The 22,041-nt window shown below is 34.1% G+C and overlaps 2 protein-coding genes and 2 pseudogenes across 3 annotated transcripts; all 4 read right to left on the bottom strand.

Moving 5' to 3' along the window:
• Positions 1–8,170: 8,170 nt before the first annotated feature.
• Positions 8,171–11,426, bottom strand: LOC114400855 (annotated as a pseudogene).
• A 1,040-nt stretch (positions 11,427–12,466) lies between these two features.
• Positions 12,467–18,149, bottom strand: LOC114400856 (prosaposin-like). Its single transcript, XM_028363505.1, has 6 exons — positions 17,335–18,149; positions 16,876–16,940; positions 16,572–16,794; positions 15,072–15,167; positions 14,338–14,483; positions 12,467–13,395 (listed from the first exon to the last, which is right to left on the bottom strand). The coding sequence occupies exons 4-6, from the start codon at positions 15,160–15,162 to the stop codon at positions 13,150–13,152; spliced, it is 483 nt and encodes a 160-aa protein (XP_028219306.1). The 5' UTR covers positions 15,163–15,167; positions 16,572–16,794; positions 16,876–16,940; positions 17,335–18,149; the 3' UTR covers positions 12,467–13,149.
• On the bottom strand, positions 15,827–17,696 carry LOC114398800 (3-oxoacyl-[acyl-carrier-protein] synthase III, chloroplastic-like). The gene is made up of 6 exons (XM_028360943.1): positions 17,522–17,696; positions 17,335–17,453; positions 16,876–16,940; positions 16,731–16,794; positions 16,572–16,640; positions 15,827–15,832 (listed from the first exon to the last, which is right to left on the bottom strand). Exons 1-6 carry the CDS (start codon positions 17,694–17,696, stop codon positions 15,827–15,829), a joined length of 498 nt encoding a protein of 165 aa, XP_028216744.1.
• Positions 18,150–18,385: 236 nt separating the features above from the next.
• Positions 18,386–21,789, bottom strand: LOC114400854 (annotated as a pseudogene). The gene has a single exon (XR_003664023.1). The product of XR_003664023.1 is annotated as an elongation factor-like GTPase 1 pseudogene (transcript).
• Between the last annotated feature and the right edge of the window lie 252 nt (positions 21,790–22,041).

The raw sequence follows: 22,041 nt of genomic DNA on the forward strand, positions 1-22,041 counted from the left end.
ACAAGAGGCAACGGACACGAGATGCTGTTTGTCGGAGACGAAGCTCTTTGTTGGAGAAGAAGCTCTGTGTAGCTAGGGCGCCAAAGTAAGGGTAAGTAGTCGAAAAATGGAGCAAAGAAGTGATACGGCGCGCCAAAGTAAGAGAAAGTAACGAGCACGTGCCGTAAACATGATACAATTTGGGATACAACGATGAGTCCGACCAAAGACCGTCTTTGAATGACGCTCGCCACGTGTCTGTACAAAACATACAACGATGGCTCTTCGAACAAACCCGTCTTTGTATGTTGACGCATTAAATACGAAGACGGGTCTTGGGCAAGACCGTCTTCGTAACTAAATGACGAAGATGATTACGTGTTTATACTGTAACCATACAAAGACGGGTTTTGGCCAAAGACCGTCTTTGTACTTTAACGGCTCCAATCACGTGGCCTCCACGTGAAACCATTAACGATACAAAAACGGTTGTTCGTGAGGATCGTCTTTGTAATTGAACGCCTCAAATCATGTGGCCTACACGTGAAACCACCAACAACCCAAAGACAGGTATCTGGATACGACCGTCTTTGGATTTTAAATCCTCAAATCACGTGGCTGGCACGTGAAAGTACTTTAAAAACAAAGATGGTCTCACCAGACCACCATCTTTGTATATTGGTGGGCCCACTCAGGTGGTTGCCACGTGCTACAATTAACGATACAAAGACGGTTATTCCCCAAAAATCGTCTTTGTAACTTACCCACCTAATTACGAAATGCCACAACAGCTGGATGTCTACGACGGGTAACGACAAACGTCGTCGTTCTCATGCGCTTAATTACGAACATGCCACCGGTTCACCTTCTACGACGGTTCTTTGCAACCGTCGTAGAAGTCCTGACGTAGAAAGCTGTTTTTGTAGTAGTGTTTATAAATAAAGGGTAAAGAGTTAAATTCATATTAATATACTTTTATTTCTCATTCCATTTAATTTTTTTCAGATAAACGAGGGATCAAAATTACAATTTAATCTATTTTTCATTAATATTAAAAAATCATAATAAAAGATTCAAATACCTGTATTTTAACTTAAGCTTTTTTGTTAGTAATTTTTTTAAAATATTTTATATTTGAATATTTAATATTTTATATATATTTATAAATATCTGATAATAATATTTTCACCAAAAAAATCTGATGATATACAGGATGCTTTCCTTTTGTTTTAAAAGAAATGCATTAACATTCTGATTGGTTTGAAAAAGAAAATGCAGAAAAAGAATATTTGACTAAAAAGAAAGTGTAGAAAAAATAGGTAGAATTTTATGTTATTTAATAGTAAAAGAGAAATATAAAAAAAGTGAGCAAAAATAAAAGTTATAGTTTTCTCCACTTGTTTGATTAAATAAAAATAAAAAAGTAATTTTTTTTAAATAGACAAATGATGCCCTGTAAAAAATGCAAATACTAGAATATTATATTTTGTTGTGTTTCAATATATTTTATCAAGTAATAAAAAATCATTTAAAAATTATAAAATGATGTTATTTGATTAAATAAAATAGCATATAAATTTATTTATTCATGCAAATTAAGAAAACAAAGGTGTTGAAGCCAAATACAAGTTTGCAAAACAGCATATTTCTATATATGTACCTATGATGCTGCTTGCTTAGTGAAGTACTAGGCTGATTACGTTTATAGTGTCCCGATCAACAATCCATTCAAATTCGATGTCGCACAAAGCAACAAAAGTGGTACCCGGAAGCTTCTCAGAGAATAGAAATATAGAATACAAAGTTCTGTGTGAAACTCAACAAGTTAATTAGCGAGAACAAAATAGAATAGAAAAATACAAAAAAAAAATGAGTTTTTTAATTATATTTAGTTAATATGAACAATAGTTGATAACAAAAATGTATTGAATTTCGTGCACAATTTATTTTTTTTGGTCTCACGAGTTAAGAAGAGTGACACAAATATAATGATTTATATTTCCCAATCAAATGAAATTCGCGTAACATATTTTGCTTAGAAAAATAAAAAACAATGTATATAGGTTATCCAAAGTATATATATGGGACATTATATATAATGAATTTTTCTTTTTATTTTTCCTCTCGCTAAATAAGTAATAAAAAAATTAGAGTGTATTTTTTTTATCCGTAAAAATTGAATACAATATTAAATAATTTATAATACTCACAGAACCTATTCAACCAATTAAACTAAACTTCCTTATAAATTAGAATCTATTTAGTTTGACAAAATGATTTTCTTATTTCATATTTTCATTAATTAACAATAACTTTTTAAAAATTTAAAGATTTTAAAAAAAAATTGTCATCATCATTTTTTTACCAAATTCATCTCATCACCCCAACAATAATGTTTTATTGGGGTTTGTGAAAAATAGAAGTAAAGATTGTGGAAGGAAGAAAAAGAGACTAAGGGCATATTTGATTCTATTCTCCAGTTTTAGTTTTATAAATTGTTCTCTAGAATAATTCCATACTATGAAAGGCTAATTTCTCATAATTTTTTTTTAAGTTTTAAAAATTGTTTCTAAAACAATTGGAAAGAAAACCAGAAAGAGCTTCCAAGTGTTTTTCTTTTTTATACTGTTTTTGTAATACTGTTTTTGCAACTCATGTAAGCACTAGTAGTGGGACTGCTCTAAGGAGTTTGTCTTAATTACTTTAATTAATATTATTGAATTAATTTTGTTTAATAATATTTAATAGTCAATTTTGGAGGCAATATATATATAAGAGATTTTTTTATAGAAGATTATTCTATCAATAAATGAGAGGTAAATTATAATAGTCGTCTTAAAAAGTAACCTTAAGTTTTGAAAAAATGTTAAAAATTGATTTAATTGAAAAAATAATTTTACACTAGTAATTTGCAAATATCTTATTTTTCCCTATTGATTGAATTTTTTTTACATTAATTCAAGAAAAAATATTTATCTAAGTTGATATAAAAAAACTCAAAAATCACGTATCGCAAAATGAGTAAGACACAAGCTATATATGAGAAAGATACAGGTTATATGAGAAAGATATTTTTTTCTTACTATTAGAAAGAAAGTTATTTATCTTATTTTCAAAAGTAACAAATTTAAATTTATTTTTAAAAAAATCTCTCATTTTTTTAAATAAAAAGAAAATAGTTCTACTAGCATAAAAGGATAGAATATATATTTTATTCGGTAAACCAAGATTACATGATAATTTTAAAATTGAATTGGATATTAAATTGATAAAGTGAAATGATTGATGTTTTTAAGGTATGAAGGTGTTCATAAAAAGAAAGTTATATATATATATATATATATATATATATATATATATATATATATATATATATATATATATATATATATACACACACATTAATGGTTCGGTGCTAGATTTAATATCCTTAACTAGATACAAATCACCATTGCTATAATATTTATTTAATACAAATTGAACTTTATATAACTATATATAGACATTTCAAATATATTATTGTGTTAGTATGAATGCTAAACGATGAATAGATAATTAACGCTAGGAAACAAATCAGACAAGGTGTGGATAATGGATGATCGGTCACTAGCTAGGATCAAATTTTGAATGTTGTTGTGTCACGAATATATAAGATATATTGTAATTTTCTTTACGTCTAAATTGGTTTTTATATATTGTGGCATGATCAAAAGATGGAAAGTATATTTTCCTTAACAAGAACGACAATGCAGTGCTTATCCCTTTACACCATGAATTGAAGAATATTTGTTATCTTAAATTAAAGACGATTATCCTCTAAAAAAAATAAAAATAAATTAAAGACGATTTATATAGCATTCAATCTTATCGTCCTCTTGAGCTAGCTGAGTTTTAGACCATGTTCTGTAAAGAAATACTCGTTGACTTCACCATCATTAATCAATAGGAAATATATTTATTCTTTGATGAATTATTTAAGTGAAATTTAATCACATGTTGTATGAACGAATGAATAAGAAAATGGTTAATTTCCGAAAACATCTCTTTGGTGACGGCAACAAAAGACTCCGTAGTGATCTTTATCCGTAAAATGGGACAAACAAGTGTCAAACTTGAAACGAAGTCATGATATATGTGTTTAAACTTATGAAAGTGATTTATGATATTTATATATGTCTTGTTTTGAATTTATTTTAATAAAATTTTCTAAAAAAACTTATAATTTAACTTATGAATATTTTTGTTTAATATTTTTTTGACAGATTATTTAATAAATTTTATTAAATAAATATTTAGTTAAATTATTTATTCAATTTCACCCCAAAGACTGTTGGTAGGTAATTAATCTCGTCGGCATGATTAGGAGTGGATTAAATCCAAGATTTTTGTTAGAAAAATATTCATTATTTTATTGTGACCCTTCATAAGATTGATGGGTTACTTTTTTCTTAAAAATAAAATAAAATGAAGGTCTCTGCGCTTACTCTATTTTTTTTTTGTTTTAAAAAAACAATATGAACGATTCATTTGCCATTTGATATGAGCTCTTTATAGAAAGTAAATGACTTGCTATAATTTCACAATTCCATCTAAGTTCATTGACTTATTTTTATCTTCAAAAAAAAGAAAAGAAAAATCTTAAAGAATTTATCATGTAATAATTTTCTACCAAATCCTTCTTTGGATTTCTCATAATGCCAAAATTAGACCCAAAAAAATAGTTATAAGGAGGCTTAGTAAAGTTGCACTAAAAGAAACACATGACATATTTGTACAACCATGTCATTTTAAAAAAAAAAAAATAATGTACATGTATAGTTCTTGTATTGGCATTGGCGCGCACTACATTATTTTGGATAAGAGACCTCTAATTTGTGTCAATCTCTCTCTATTAACTATTATATTATTCATTTCTTAAAAAATATTATATTATTTTTTATATTTTATAATTCTCTTTTAATTGTATAAATATTTTTTTCTTCTCAAAATAAATAAGTAGGCATGAATTTCAATATTACTTTGTGTATGGTGTCCTCAGAAAATGAATACTACACTAACATACTATAATTATCTTAATTAGGTGGTTCATAGTCTGAATCATATTTGACCCTTAAATATAAAAAAAATCATGTTGAGAAAACAATATTTAGCTTATGTAGACTTATTTTTAGTTTTAAAATTAGTAAGCCTTGGTTTCAAGTGACCATAACTTCATTTTTTTTATTGGACATTCAGTTTTTCCTTCAACAGACTTTATTTTAATTTGTTGTGGCCAATCAGTACTAATTCTATACCAGAAGCATTTCGGTGGGCGTTATAAATTATCAGCCATAAAAAGTACTAGTATGATTGAACAACTTGCCCAAAAAAAAAACAATGGGGTTGAACAAATTAGCCGTGAAATTATATATTTATAATTGTTTCAAAGGATTCTTTTGGAAAGAGCTGAGACTTATTATCCTTACTCTCTAAACCATTCATGACCATCAAAAAACATAAAATAAGTATAATAAGTCACAATAATACTAATGTTGATTTCATTAATTTTATTTTTATGTTTTTTATTTCTTTTTAATATGTAACATTGTCATATGTTACTTGCTGATACTAAGAAGATCCAAATCTAATAAAAGTATAATCTAAAGGATGAATGGTTATTTTTATTCTTAAAAATATAAAACGATATGATTTAGTCTCTAAAAAAACAAAAAAAAAAGATTTAATATCTAGATGTGTAAAAAATACCATAAGTATGTTGCCATGCAATTTAGTGTATATTTTATTCAGGTGCAATATATCATTACTTCAAATTTTGTAATTGGATAGTTGAAAGTTCAACTGGTCTATTCAAATGTTTTACATCAACTTTGATTGATTTAGACTGTAGTCTAACATGAATTTGATTTTGTTTCAAAATCAAGTTGGTTGGATTGTTCAACCCAGTTTGGTATTTCCTATAATAAATGCGAGTTATGTGTGGATTAACTTGACAAATAAACTAAAAGTCTGTTGACAAAATAAACTTTAAAAGTCTAAAACACTGAAAAATTTAAACTTTAATTATAAAATTATATGGTGACAAATGCTTAATGCTATCATTTTCCAATAATAATAATAGAGAATCAAATATACCCACAGACACACAGTGACAATGAAAATCATACACGCATGCATATAATGAACTCGCACAAATAATGACAACAAAATTTAAAACGAGACTTCAAATGTCTGGCATATATTATATGCTATATACGAAACATTTTATCACTTCAAAGCATACTTTGATGAGTTATTGACAAATGACAATAACGTATGGTTCAAAAGAAGTACCTGGAAGGAGCTGAGTTTTTCATTCACAAGCCAAAAGGCCATATAATAATTAATTGATGAGTTTAAACCAAACAACTGAAATAATGCCACAGCCTCATGTTATTACGCATAGCCCCACATGAAGCTTTCCATTGATGAAGTGGATGGCTTCACTCCACAAAACCCAAATTCAAACATAAATTATAGAGGGATATTTTCCTCAACTCAACAATGCTGGCAAAGGACAGATTAAGATTTTCTCATTTGGTTTGGATCATGTTAGGAGAGACAGATCGAGACAAAACAATTACAATAAATTTTACTTCGGGTTTAATAGGCATTAGGTACTAAGGTTCCTACTAAATTATTATGCTGTTAAACCAATTAAAAATCAGCTTTGATGTAAGTTTTAAAATAATTACTACATAAAAGTTTGTGATTCAATGCATATATATACTATTTTTTCTTTTATTTTTTTATCTTTCTTTTCTATGACATGTCATTGTCATATTATTTGTTAACAAGAGATAATTCAAATCCACAAAAACACTATATACGTATACATCAAGTATCAACACATCATGAACCATACCATATTGTTATCATCTTTCTCTATAGCATGTGAAAATCACACCTGGCTGGACCCTCTATGACTATAAGCGAGGACCAGAATACACAGTGTTGTATCCAATCCAAACAGGTTAAGAGAAGCTAGTGGTCCTGTATATAGGAAAGGAAAATTATATCATATCACCCTCAAGATCTATCCGGTTTTCAGTATATTATCCAACGGCTTGGAAATATAGCAATGCTACTTAAATGTCATCTCTGTCCATTCTGTTTGAAGTTGTCACCACAAACAGTTTTTTAACTTGATTGTTGTGTTATAACTTGTATATGAACCATCAATTTTCAGTGGCCAGAATGATTCTAGCACTAAAGACACACCAGGTAGCTATCAAAAAGATTTGTTCCAAGAGGAGTGCTACGTTCTTTTTAACAATATATATTCATGATTAAAATTTATTGAAAACTTTAAAAGTATGAATATACTTTATTAAGTAAGAAGCAAGACTCACAAAATTTGGTTATTTACAATAAATTTCAATCAATAATAATAAAGAGTGCGTTACATACAAAATTATTTGATACTAAGATTATTAGTATCCATGATCTTGACTAATATTTATATGAAAACATATTCAAGTTTTATAATTTACCAAAAAATTTTTAAAAAATATAATTATATGTCATGCAGAAATTAATCGAGACTATGATCATATCAGACCATCTAATAATTTCTTGTTACAAAGAGTGTTGTTAATACTTCTTTTTGTTAGAATACCAATTTTTTTTAATGGCAGTGACGATCGAGCAAATAAATTGGAAACAAACAAACGAATGAATTAAGAAACTAGCTATGATGGACATAGACAGGGTAAAGGTGTTGGAATTGAAAGCAGTGTGAAATGAAGGGAAAAAAGAGTTGAGCTTTTACTGCAGTAATGGGAAATTCATACTGAAACAGGTAGAGCAACATGCTTCCAGACTGAAGAAATGCAAAGAACACAACAACTTATCATTTAGGAATTTCACAATTCATGAGTAGATATTTCAAAGCAGAAGCGCACATGGATAAAAGGAATTTAGTTCCTCTTAGAGAAAGTGTGCAAATTAAGAAAGGGAGATATATTTAGTTACCCTTAATTTAATGTGAATTAAATTTATGCAGCACTTTAATTCAAATACAAAAAGGTAGACGCATTGTTAATCTCTAACTTTACACATCTTACTCTTAATTTACCAACCCCAAATAAAAGCATTCAGAATTTTAACATAGATACCATAAAATCCAGATTTTCTTTTTAAGGATCTGCATGTTAACATTCAAATATGTATTGACAAATTATTAAACAAACTTGAGTATCACAATCACTACATAGGAAGACTTGACTTTTCTAATGACCTATAGACACATAATTAGATAGTATTAAAAACTTGACACTGATAATGTATAGAATTTGTACTCTCCCTCTCCCTCATTGTGTTGTTATATATATGGCAATCTTCTGCAGCAAGTACACCACAAATCTGTTAGAACGTTGTTTCCATAAGAATCTGAAAGAAAGGTTTGCTGGCCAGCCACTGTTGAAGATTTGCATGGCATATATGGCAGCCCATATATCTGTGCTCTCCAGGAATTTCTCTGCATTGTCAAAAACCAATGGTCCATACTCCAAAACCATTCTCTTGCACTGCAAACAATTTGGAAGATAAATAAAAAATCAAAATCAAAATGGGATTAGGAAGATTATGCTATTGTGCACTTTCTACACAACACTACATATTGCCCTTCATAATGTACAATAACATATAGGCAATCCAGATCCTGTAATAACTATCCTTGATTCAGAAAATCCTTCCTCCAAGTATCAGAAGATAATTGTTGTGAGTTTGTTTCTGTAGGAGGTGCAATGACCATCCAAAAAAATTTCACACTAGAGTCAGTTATTGATGTTAAGGAGGCTGCCAAGTGACCCAAGTCCATGAAATTATCATTGCAAGGAAATTACCGTGGTTCCAAGCATGATAGTTTCCAATTTGGTCACTAGGATAGAATTTGAAAATTGAAGCTTCATATGACTGAATATGAACTGAGGAGAATGGATGAATTTGCCAGATTTTTCTCACCTTATTTGCATACTTCTCCACTGAATTACACACCTTCAGTGATGTCTCAATTATCTCTAGCTGACATTTCAAAATAAATGGTTGGAGATATATTCAACAAAGGATAATCTAAACCAAGCAGGGGCAGTAGTAGGTTTAGAATATTGGAGGGGTCAAAGCAAAAATAGTAGAGGACTTTTATTCAAAGTTTTTTAGTAACAGTGTAGAACCAGAAACTATCGAGAAAGTTTGCCCATATCAGGAAAGATGCAGTACAATATCACGCCACAATGCCACACTTCATTGGAGTAACAGAAAGATGAAATTACTTACCTTAGTGTCACTATCTTTCAACTTAGCCAATAGAGTTGAAACAGTAACTTTGCAAAACCCACTGGTATCTTCTTGAACTAGCAAGGAAATATATGTAACGAGCTGACAGAGATTGACCTTGTGGCAGAATTCTCCAGGCTGGATTGTAACTATTTCTAAGAAGAAAAGAGGAGCATAATAGTCCACCAAAGTAATGCACTGTGCAATACAGAAGAAGCAGATGAATTCATACAGGATCTCATAAATTGTGATTCATTCAGTTATGCTTCCTTAGAAGTCTAAAATGTGTTGATGGTTGTTTGACCAGGTGAACTTTCACAAGTTTCACCAAGTTAGTTCATTGGACATCAAAAGTTCAAAACTTTGCTCGGTTAATCTTTATACGACAAGTTATTATAAGTTTCATATAGACCATCATGCATTGAGATTGAAGAGGGTGCCAAGAATGCTGTTTAAACATCAGAGAGAGTAGTAGGAAATTAAAGTTGATTTTTACAACATCTGAGAACAATTGCAGCATCTAAACCAGAACAATAAGAGATCCAGAAAATGACCAACCTTCTGCTTAAAAGAGGAAGTTTGGTGGCAAGTGTTGAGCAGGATGTCAATGATCTCTTGCTGGGTCTTGTTTTCATTCAGATAATCAAGTACCTTAGTAGAATATTCTTCACAAAGTGCACACGCATCTGGTTTTCTGCTTAGTTCTGCAATTTGAAGATAGGTCAACAAGATATTTACACCGCATTTGCATTTCAAACTATATCTAACAGAAAATTATTCAAAGTTTCAAGGATACACTTGATGTTCAATCAACCCACATTTGCATCAGTGGACTAATGAAAAGTAGAAAGCCTTTCAAATTGACTAGTATTTTTGACAAAATTGGCACCATTAGTATTAAACTTAAGAAGAGTGTTTAAGTTAAAATTCTTCACTTCATCCTTCACCTACACTATAGCATGTCATCTAAAGAAAAAAGGTTTCTGATAAAATTGAAACTCATTAAGTTTACATGGTTGAACTATAATACCATTACTTCAATACTCCTTCCCATTCTCGTGTCACTTATCTCACCTCAATAATTTCTAACTATAAACTTTTCGAACCACCCTTAATTTTAATCTGATCTTACTTTTGACAATTGACTAGTGGCCAATGCCAACATTTTTCTAAGAGTTGGTGGGTATAATCTATGCATAACCAACCTGCCACTCCTCAAATTTTTCACGTTCACCAAACAGACTAAAAATGGGGGACTGAAAATGTCATGTACAATACATGCTTCTTCCACTCTATTGACTTCCTAAGCAGGATAGCAAAAATCAAAGAAAGACAAAAATGAAATTAGTTAATGATGTTATCAGAAGTGTCAGAGTTTGCTGTATTACTGCTTAATAGATCAGGGTTAGCCAGTTCTCTAGCATCACAAGCCCATGCAGCACCCAATACAACAAGAAACAAGAGTCCCATTCTCCCCTCCATGGTTCCTATAACAAAAATTTTTTTTTTAGCATGACAACTTCAATCAGGGAAAAGATAGAATTTAATTAAAATTTCAGGGCTATGATGTTCCAATTTCCAAACATTTATTAAAGGAAATAAGAATTGACTGAAGGGCATTAATCAAATATGATTTACTCAGACAAAAAGATGAACACACAGAAGCAGAGATATATACTCAGACACCGTATATTTTGATGATGTCAAACTCTTAAATCACCTAATGCACTTCAAAAGTTACATGGCACAATTCTTGATTGAGTTGATATAATCAAACTAAAAAACTTGCAACTCAGTTCATGCTCCCCCTAGAAAAGAAAATCTGGTTGAGAAAATTATGTCAGCAATGATAAACCATTAAACCAATGATCAAAAGTGAAAAAGAACCAGAAAAAACAGAATCTGGCTGAAGTGCTGAACCATGATGTCTTCCAACACAGATTATAGAAACTGAAGTAGTAGCAACTAGCAAGGCCAATTAAGATAACAACATGCAATAGTTGAATGCCTCACATGATATGGGGGGAAAAAAGACCAGTGGGATAATATTTAATTTTGAGGATTAGTGGGTGGCAAGTAAAGAGAAAAAAAATACTATTTTTCTGAGTGGTTTTCATTGGAAGCAACATAAACAAGGAATGAAGAGAAGAAAGACTATTACTTTATTTTATTTTTCTTGAAAAGAAATGATGAGAAGAATGGAAATGAGGTGGCAGTGATTCCTTGCTGGAACTTGGGAGTGTCGTGTTGGTTGGTGCAAGGAATGGTTCAGAATCAAGGAGGGTGGGTCTAGCTTTGTTTGATGAACAAATCAAGATGCTTAATCTGTGAGGTTGTCTCTCCCAAAAGTAAAATCTGATAAAGACTTTACCGAGATAACCGAAAAAGTGAAAAGAAACACCATCAATATTGGTCTTAACCCTTAAGCAATAAAAGAACATTTTGTCTACTTCTTAACATAAGATCATGATCAAGTTGTTATGTCTTCACTGACCCACTGTCAATCAAAATGTTTGAATTTCTGAGATCAAAACTTGGTGTGTTTAGGACATTTGATGTGAAGTCAAACTGTTGCTAAGTCAAATGTTCTAAATATCTACTGTTGTTTGGTGATAGGTTATTTTTCATTTGCTCTTCAGTTTATGATTGTGGATTATTTTTTAGGTCAAGATTTTAGTGGGTGGTCATTAGGATTTACAATTATTTGCTAAGTTTGAACAAGCGTGTAATGTTATCAATGAGAATACAGTAGTTTATCTTTCGTCTATTTTGCCAAAGTAAAAAAATTGTTTTCTTTTCTTGTTCAATTTCACAACTATCAAAGGAATTTAGTTTCTCTAAAATGATAAAGTGTGTGAATTAAAAAAAGTAAAGATCTACATTTATCTTTTATTTAAAATGAATTAAACTTATGGTATATTTTAAATTGATGGAGAAGTGATAAGATTGACTTGATCATAAAAAAAGAGAAAGAAAGCAGAAAATTACTGTAGATTTAATTCCCCAGCCATTTGTCAGATAAGAAAAATTAAATCAAAGGTGATCACGTCCTTATTTTCTCACTTTACAGATCTTCACAATTTATATTTGGCAGCCCCATGATAAAAGTATTCAGAATGTTAACATCCAATTATGTATTGACAAATAATTAAACAAGCATGAGTATCACAGCCACTACGTAGAAAGTTTCAACCTTTTTAATGGTGTGCTGACACATAATTAGAAACTTAGATAGTATTAAGAATTTTACACTGATAATATATTGAATTTGTACTCTCCCTCCCCCTTATTACATTGAATATATGGCAATCTTTTTCAGCCAACAAGTGAAGCATAAATCTTGTAGAGCTTTGTTTCTATAATTAAGAGACTGAAAGAAATGCTTGCTGTCCAGCTACATCTGAAGATCTGCAGGAATGTATTATAGTGCATATATCTGTCGTCTCTAGGATTTTCTCTGCATGGTAAAAAATCTAAACCAAGCAGGGGTAGTACTAGGATTACGATATTAGAGTGGTCAAAGTAAAGATTGTGTTTTAAGAGAACAAAGATGGTAGAAATCCACATATTACATATATTTTTCCTTTTTTTCCACTCATATATAAAATGAAATATTGTGTATATACATCCATATGCTCCTACCCCTGAACATTATAACAAGATTCCTTTTTGATTTGATTGAAACCATAAAAGAAAGTCTAATTTGCAATCAAAATATCCATACAATCATTTTAAAACTGTGGAAGTAATTCAAGTATGAAACAACCATCAAAGTTTTGTGGTAGATGAAAGCCGTGTAGAAGTAAAAACTATAGAAAAAGTTTCTTCACATCCGGACAGACGAAGTAAAATTTCACCTCACAGTGCAACACTTAATTGGAGTAGCAGAAACATGAGATGATTTACCTTAGTATCAGTCTCCTTCAACTTTTCCAATAGAGTTGAAACAGTATCTTGGCAAAACTCACAGCTATCATCTTGAACTTTCAAGCCAATATATGCAATGTTCTGACAGAGATTGACCTTGTGGCAGAATTCTCCAGGCTGAATTGTAGCTACTTCAGAGAAGAAAAGAGGAGCATAAAAGTCCACCAAAGCAACACACTGTTTAATACAGAAGAAACAGGTATGTTGTTTAAACATTAGAGACCATAGTGGGAAATTAAAACTTTATTTTCAGGAAGGGAGACCCAACAGGCAAATATTCGGCACACAGTGCTCACAATTTGATATGGGAGGAAACAGCAGAAGGAAGTCAGGAGGAATGCTTTGCGGAGTTATGGAAAATAAAGATACCAACTAAAATTGCGGTATTTGCCTGGAGGTTACTTAGAGACAGATTGCCTACAAGACAAAATTTACAGAGGAGACAGGTGCAGATCATTGATATGTCATGTCCTTTCCGCAGAAGTAAGGAGGAGGATGCAGCCCACTTATTCATCCATTGTAGCAAAATTCAACCTATTTGGTGGGAATCCATGTCATGACTGAATATCAAAGGTGCCTTCCCGCAAACTCCAAAGCAACATTTCCTTCAACACACATATCTCCTGGCAGAAGGCATAAGGATCAAAAGATGGCAGTACTGGTGGCTGGCTTTAACTTGGTCTATATGGCAACTCAGAAATAGAATATTGTTCTCAAATGCAACTTTTAATGGCAACAAACTGTTTGAAGATGCAACATTCCTACTTTGGACTTGGCTCAGAGGCTTGGAGAAAGATTTCTCAATCCACTTTAATCAATGGTCAAGTAACATCAGACATGGTTTTCTTTATCAGCAGAGGATAGAATGAATAGGATAGCAGCAGGAGTAGATTCTAAAATGTAGCCATTGTGCGGTTCCTATTCAGACTATGTTAGTCTGATTTGAGGAACCATTTGAATGGTCTTTCTTAATTATGTAATTTAGTACCTCTGGTACTCCAATTTATATATATATATATATTATTTTTGCTGATAAAAAAAAAAACTTTATTTTCACAACAACTTAGAACAACTAGAGTATCTAAACCACAACACAAGAGATCCAAAAGGATGACCAACCTTCTGCATGAAAGAGGGAAGCTGGTGGCAAGTGTTGTGCAGGATATTAATGATCTCTGTCTCGGTCTTGTTTTCATGTAGATAATCAAGTGCCTTGGTAATATATTCCTCACAAAGTGCACACACATCCGGTTTTATGCTTAGTTCTACAATTTGAAGATAGGTCAACAAAATTACTTATGTCACATTTATATTTTAAACGATATTTAACAGAAAATCATTCAAAGCAAAGTTCCAAAGATTTGAACAAAATGTCATCTTTGATAAAAAAAAAAGCTTTTGATAAAATTGAAAATTATTAGTCATGCTTAGAAGAAGAAATGACATATTAATGTTAGACCAGGTGCTTCAATCCCATCATGGGAAGAGCCTCTGGAAAATGGTCAGAGCAATTCAATCAACATTGTCTGATTTGAGATTACACAAAATTGGTAAACCTCAATGATTCCAAAATCCAAACTATAAACTTTTCAAACCACCCTTTATTTTAGTCTGATCTTTTGACAATTGACTAGTTGTCAATACCTTCATTTTTTTTAATTGTTCATAGGTAAAATCTATGCATAAATAACCTACTACTACTTAAATTTTTCACATTCACCAAAACATATTAATAAATGGGGGTCTGAAATTTTAAAATATCAAGTACAATACATGCCTCTACTCTACTGTCTTCCTAAGCAGGATAATAAAAAGCAAAGAAAGGCATGAATGAAATTAGTGAGCAATGTTACCGGAAGTGCCAGAGTTAGTCAGTTCCTTTGAATCACATGCCCAAGCAGCACCTAATACAACAAGAAACAAGAGTCCCGTTCTCCCTTCCATGGTTTCTACACCAAAATAATTATTTTTAATGACAACTTCCATCAGGAAAAAAAGATAGAAATTAATCAAAATTTCAGGGCTATTAGAAACCACAAAGATAAAGATCTGACATTCCAAACATTTGTTAAATGAAATAAGAATTGATTGAAGGGCATATCAAAATATGATGCCATTTTGATAGAACAACAACATCAATTAAATATAATTTACTCAGACACTCTCTTATCACACTTGTAAAAATATATACCATATTGGTTTTTAGCACAAAGTTGGACACAACCCAAAAAAAGGCATATTAAGAGTTAAGACCATTTATTTTAATGATCTCAAACTCTTAGATCACCTTATGTACTTCAAAAGTAACATGGCGCAACTGAGTTGATATAATCAAAGCCAAAAAAAAAACATGCAATTCAGTTTATGCTCCCCCCAGAAATGAAAATCCCAGTTGAGAATGATTTTGTCAGCAATGATAAATCATAAACCAACGACGCAAACTAAAAAAGAACCAGAAAAAAAAATCTGGCTGAACCATAATGTCATCCAACACAGAACCTTAATTGATTTGATATAATCAAGCAAACAAAAAACATGTAATTCAGTTCATGCTCCCCCAGAAAAGAAAATCCCAGTTGAGAATAACTTTGTCAGCAATAACCAACGATCAAAACTGAAAAAGAACCAGAAAAAACAGAATCAAGCTGAACCATGATGTCATCCAACATGGATAATAGAAATTAGCAAGACCAATTAACATAACAAGCTAACAACAAACAATAGTTGAATAGATCACATGATCAGATGAAAAAAAAAGTTGTTGGAAATGATAAATTTTGAGGATTGGTGGGTGGCAAGCAAAGAGAAAAAAGAACACTACTTTTCTGAGTGTATGTAACATCACCTTTATACAAGATATTATGAAGTATGCCATGCAATTCCCAAGTTAACTAAAATGATATTCTGTTTTCAATACAACATGCATGTAACATCACCTTTCTACAAGCTAATGAATTGTTTTCAATATAAATGATATTTTACATTCTTTTTACTAGAAAACAAACATACAAATGAACTTGATACCAACAAGTTGAGCAAGTAAATGATAACACAACAGCCACCATCTGTCCATCTAGGGTGCCAAAATAAAAATGCAAAATGTATAGCAAATCCACTTTGTCCACCTATTTGAAGAAATCATAGCAAGTTGCAATAGTGATTCAACCAATAGATATTACCTATCCCCTAAGTTATCATCACATTTGCTATAAGCATCAACAATGCTGTGAAGAGTTAGTATGGGCAACAGATGAAGGAATTGGTTCATTCATCAGTATTACTCCCAGCATAAATTTTCAACAAGTATATTGGTAAAAAGCTTGAATTTTATTTTATAGATCATTTCGGCTTACCTGATGGAGAAGTAGCCAATCAATGCTAGATGCAGGGAGACCAGCCTTTTGAAGGGCAGATTCAATTGACTGTGGTACACATCATACAGCAAAGCGAAAGACTTCTTTGCCATTCATTTGAATGCATGAATATGAGGACTGCTTGGGAGGAAAGCCAACCACAGAACCATTTGAATCCAATGCATTATTTGACTTGTTTGCTTTAATGGAAGCATTCAAGTGCCTACATGAAGAGTTAGTTCTTAATTACATAGCTTACAGGAAGAAGATAACAACTCTTTTGAATGATATGAGAAGCACAAACCTTTGACCACTGCCATCACTATGCAAATCAAAACCAAATAAACCATCTTCTTCACTGTTGCAGGCCTGCAATGTAATCATGGTACCAGAGCAATGGCATCAATTTATATCCCTTACCTATAAATGACTTCTCCTTGTCGAATAAAAAATCATCAGTTCATTGTCATTCTTAAGCAACAATAAAATCTAGAGAAAACCTAGGGACAGCAGGCTTCCTCTCAGAATATATTTAATATTATATTTGCAACTTTGAACTGTAATTTAAAGGATGAGGACAACAGTTTGAAAATCTTTATCATCTTAAATTTTAAAAAGATTCTCAAAACCTTGCTTTCATCTTAAACAAAGATAAGACAAAAATAACCAACAAAACTAATTGTAATAGCCAAGAAACAAGATCCAAATTGCTAACTGACATTTGCTACCAATGTTGAACAATGCCTGGAAGATATACAATTACCTGTACTAGTACAGCACCAGCAGCATCCCCAAAAAGAATACAGGTCCCTCTGTCTGTCCAATCAACATATCGTGAAAGAGCATCCGCCCCAATTACTAGAACATTATTAAACCCACCTCCTGAACTCACACAATAAAGGGCAATGATTTTCACCATATTTAGGAATTATCAAGCCAACAAAAATAACCAATGTCATGGCCAGCAGGGCCAGCAATGTCAGGGTGGCAGCGCTTCTGAAGAGAGCAATACGCGACTTTGACTTGAGACTGATCACAGGAGTTGTCAATGCCCAGAAGGTCATACAAGTCAAAGTCCATCTGATGATGATGATGCCTTGCATGTGAGAGTGGAAGTGGAGGCATTAGACTTAGAGAAACACTTGTGGAGGTTTGAAGGGTGAAATCCCAGTGGGTTTTTGATGATGTAGGAAGGAAGACATGCAGATGCAACAGTGGCCATGTTGTTGATGATGGAATAATGAGTGTGAGAGGAAGAAGGTAAGGGAAAAGGATAAGACATCATCGTATCATATGGTAGAGTTTGATCACGTACAGCTCCTATATAATTCTATGACCCACAACACAACAATGATGCAAGATATTTTGCTTTCTCCCATCACTTTTCCTGAAAACGACGCAAGATACTTGTGCTAGCTAGCTTGCTCAACTATATGTTCTAAAATTGGTTGGCAATTTGTCTCAACTTCTAGTTCCATATCCAAAAACACAAGGAATCAACTCAACACTATACAAATGCACCCCATTCGGCAACATCATAAAGCTATGACAATATAGTTTTGACATTTAATACAAGAAAACCATGGAAATTCAACAAAGAAATCAGAATTCACAACTAGCAGAAATTTTATAATTGTGATGAAGGTGAAGAAGAATGTATAGTGGTCAAATAGTGCCTGCCTTCAAAGGCTTTGAAACAGATTGTCAGAAGAGAGCAAAACAGATTGAAACAGATGCATGGTTAGTATTGTTACAGTTACAAAGAAAAAGTTTCATCTTCCAAAACATATAAGAAACTTGAAATCATACACAGATTGAAATGAGACAATATAGATTACTCAAAATATAATTTCAAACTTTGGTGAAGCTATATAAAAATAAACTCATGCTGAAAAATTGTTCCTAATGGTACAATAAATGAAGTATGACCTACAAACACATTCAACAACTACATGTTCTCTTCACAGCTAAGGAATGAAAAGTATCAGACTTTACGAGCCAGTGTCCTCTGCTTTGTTCCATGCTGCACTACCTTTTCCTCCACAGGAAGGCCCTTACGCCGTCTGACTGCATTAATCAATTTTCTTGCCGTATTTGGAAGAACACTAGAACCATCTCCAAACTCTTCAATTTCCTCTTCCGTTTTAGGTACAAAGAAAGGATCCTCAGGAAGTGCTTCCCAGTGGCTAAGGACAAGAAGTGCACTTGCGGCACCAGAAGTCCACCTTCTAAGCTCATCCGCAAAACCAAAGCTCTCAGAAACAGGAAGATACGCATGCACAGTGAAGAAAGGGGAACCTTCTTGCATCTCTTCCTTCAATACTCGGGCCCGTCTTCGGGAAAGTACAGCATACATGGGACCCAAATATTCAGTAGGTGTATTCAATTCACAAAAATACATTGCTTCCACCAGCCGTGGTTTATTCTGAACCACAGCTGCTCTACAAGCATCTTTGACAGTTGCAATTACCTGCCCTGCAAATATGCCGTACTGCTCCGATTGTTGGTGCGTTTCAGATTCATCATGCTGTCCTGGAAATGGAGATAACCGTGCCTCAACGACAAATGCCAAACCCCACATAGGTTCATCACACAAGGGTCCAGCTGAAGTGGCCAATTGGAAACCAGATATAACACTACTCTCAAGGTGCTCGGCATCCATGTATAAAGCTGAGTTTGCATTTGAAGACGTCTCATCAACTGAGTCATTGATACTAGAATCGGCCACAAAGCCCAACCTTTCTGATATGCGAGGAGAACCACGTATTAAGACAGAGCTATTGGTGCTTTGTGCTTTAATATCAGGAGTAAAGAGAAGGTTCGGACCAATTTGCCTTGGTCCAAGTGCCCATATCCTCCTCAAAATCTTTAGCCACTTCAATTTACATTTCTCAGCATGGTCCTTGTCATTTTCATTCCTGCTCAAAATATCACCCTCCACTGCATCCAATATGCGTTTTTTTAGCACTTCAACTGGGTTATCGTTTTCAAGAATACTCGGTCTTTGCCCCGACTTTACTCCAATAATATCTCCAAGTAAATCAGAGCTTTCATCGAGCACCTTCGTCAAAGAAGGTAGAAGTTTCATCACCTGCACCCGAACAACACATCTTCCATTGGGTGTTGTTTTTTCAACATAATCTGATGATCTCCTGCTAAGAACTTTCAAATTTTCCATCACGTTCAATACGTCTCCCTCAATGGTTTCTTTGTAGGACACGAGAGGCGGAGAGACCTCCAAGCTTACCTTGGCAAACCTCTCCTTTAAATCCTTTATGCATCTCTCAAGATGAACTTCCCCAGCAGCAGCAAGAACATGCTCTCCCCTTCCAGACACGGTGACCTCAACAAACGGATCTGCTCGATTCAAAAGCCTCAAGCCTTTGAGCAATGCACCCACATCAGCAGGATCAGACGGCTCAATTGCAACTCTCAAAGTTGGAGCAACTTGGAATGCCATACTCGAAAAAGGCCAACAGTTCTTAGTAGAAGAAAGAGTAGCACTCTTCAATATATGCTGCCCAAGGCCTGCAATGGCAACAATATTCCCAGCCCTGGCAGATGTCACTACTTTCAACCCTTGCCCCATCATCAAATACAGGGATTTCAACTCAGCCTCCTGAATATGCTTCTGCATCGACTCCCCTTTCACCGGATCATACAATGCAGAAAGCACAAAAATTCTCTGCCCAGCATGCAAAACCCCACTAAAAATCCTAGCAAACGCCAAAAAACACTCATCCGACTCACTCTCTCCTTCATCACCATAACCATTGCCAACCTCCACCCTGTGTCCAGGCAGCATCTTAACCGGAACAGCAAACATCTTGGACACAAAAGCCACACAAGGAGCCTCGTCCCGACAATCACACTCCTCCACCGAATTCCTCGCCAACTCCGCCTCCTCCACCAAACCCTCAACCCCCTCCACATCCCCAATAACCTCCTTCTTGGGAATCAACCTGGATATCCTAAATGCCTGCGCCGTCACCGGGTCCGGCAAACACCTAACCACCATGGACAAAACCGCCTCCGAAAGCGGAAGCCAGCGGCTCATAACCGCCTGCAGCACAACCTTGACATCCTTGTTCTGCAGCTCCCGCTGCGGCACCGACAAACTAAAGGTCCTAATAACCTTCTCCACCAGCCCCTTATCCCCTTCCAAGGCCCCCTGATACACCTGCCACAAGGGCTCCAACACAAACTGAACAAACATAGGCTTCTTATTCCCCCCAACCCCTTTCTTCCCAACAATCATCTTCGTCTTAGGGTTATAATACCTCTGTCCCCACAACGCCCTCAGCAAGGCATTCACACTCGCCCCAAGCTTAGAAGCATAAATCTCCGCAAACTCACGAATCCCAAATCCCCAACCATCTAAAGCGCATGCGAATATAACATTACCTTTCTGCGGCTGAAAAACATCCTCGTTATCATCGTAGTCCTCGAGGGTCTCGCCGGTGGTGGTGCCGTTGCCGGTTCCGGCGAGGAGGGAATCCACGTCGGTGAGATACTTTTCGGATTTATAAGCGCTGACTATTCCGTTGACCTCGTGAACGATTCGTAAGAGGCGCGTGTAGGCCTCAGAGGGGGTAAGTTTGAGCTCGGTGATTAAGCGGTCGAGTTTGTTGAGGACGAGGCAGGGGGTGAGGCGCTCGATCCAGCACTGGCGGAGGACGGCGTGGGTCTGGATGTGGACGCCTTCGACGGCGTCGACGAGGAGGAGGGCGCCGTCGCTGAGTCGGGCGGCGGTGGAGACCTCGCTGCAGAAGTCGATGTGGCCGGGGGAGTCGATGAGGTTCACCGCGTAGCGGCCGGCATAGCGGAGGAGGATGGAGGAGCTCTTCATCGTGATGGCGCGGCGCTGCTCCTCGTCCAGGTAGTCCATGAAGCGGACGCGGCCGGCGAGCTTTGGGTGGACGACGCCGCCGCCCGCGGCGGCGATGAGGTGGTCGGCGAGGGTGGTCTTGCCGTGGTCGACGTGCGCTAGGATGCAGATGTTGCGGATGAGATCCCTCTCGTTGTCGATGCAATTGGAACTTTCCTCCTCCATTTTTCGAATCTCAAAACGCAGAAGCAGTAGAGAGCGGGATTAATGTGTATACGATTTGGAGGAAGAAGAAGAAGGTCACTCAGCAAAAACGCCTACTCTATCTTTTTGGAAAATAGAAAATTCATACGATCTTGCCTGATACGTTAATATGCAAACTAAGGTAATTCCCTAATTCGAAACAAATAAAGAACCATTCAATATGATGACTATAAGCTGTTTTAATAAGTTTTTAATTTGTTTAATAATTGAAAAACTTATTGATGATTTGGTAAGTAAACATTTTTTTTAATAATTTTTAACGTTTCTTAAAATGTTTAATATTTTTTAAAACGCATACTTCTAATTTTTTATATTTTTTCCCTTTTATCCTTGACATATTTATTTATTTTCTTTGCTATTTTTTTAAAACAAATAATG

This window comes from Glycine soja, chromosome 19 (genome assembly GCF_004193775.1).
Source record: "Glycine soja cultivar W05 chromosome 19, ASM419377v2, whole genome shotgun sequence".
In the NCBI taxonomy this organism is placed as follows: Eukaryota; Viridiplantae; Streptophyta; class Magnoliopsida; order Fabales; family Fabaceae; genus Glycine; species Glycine soja.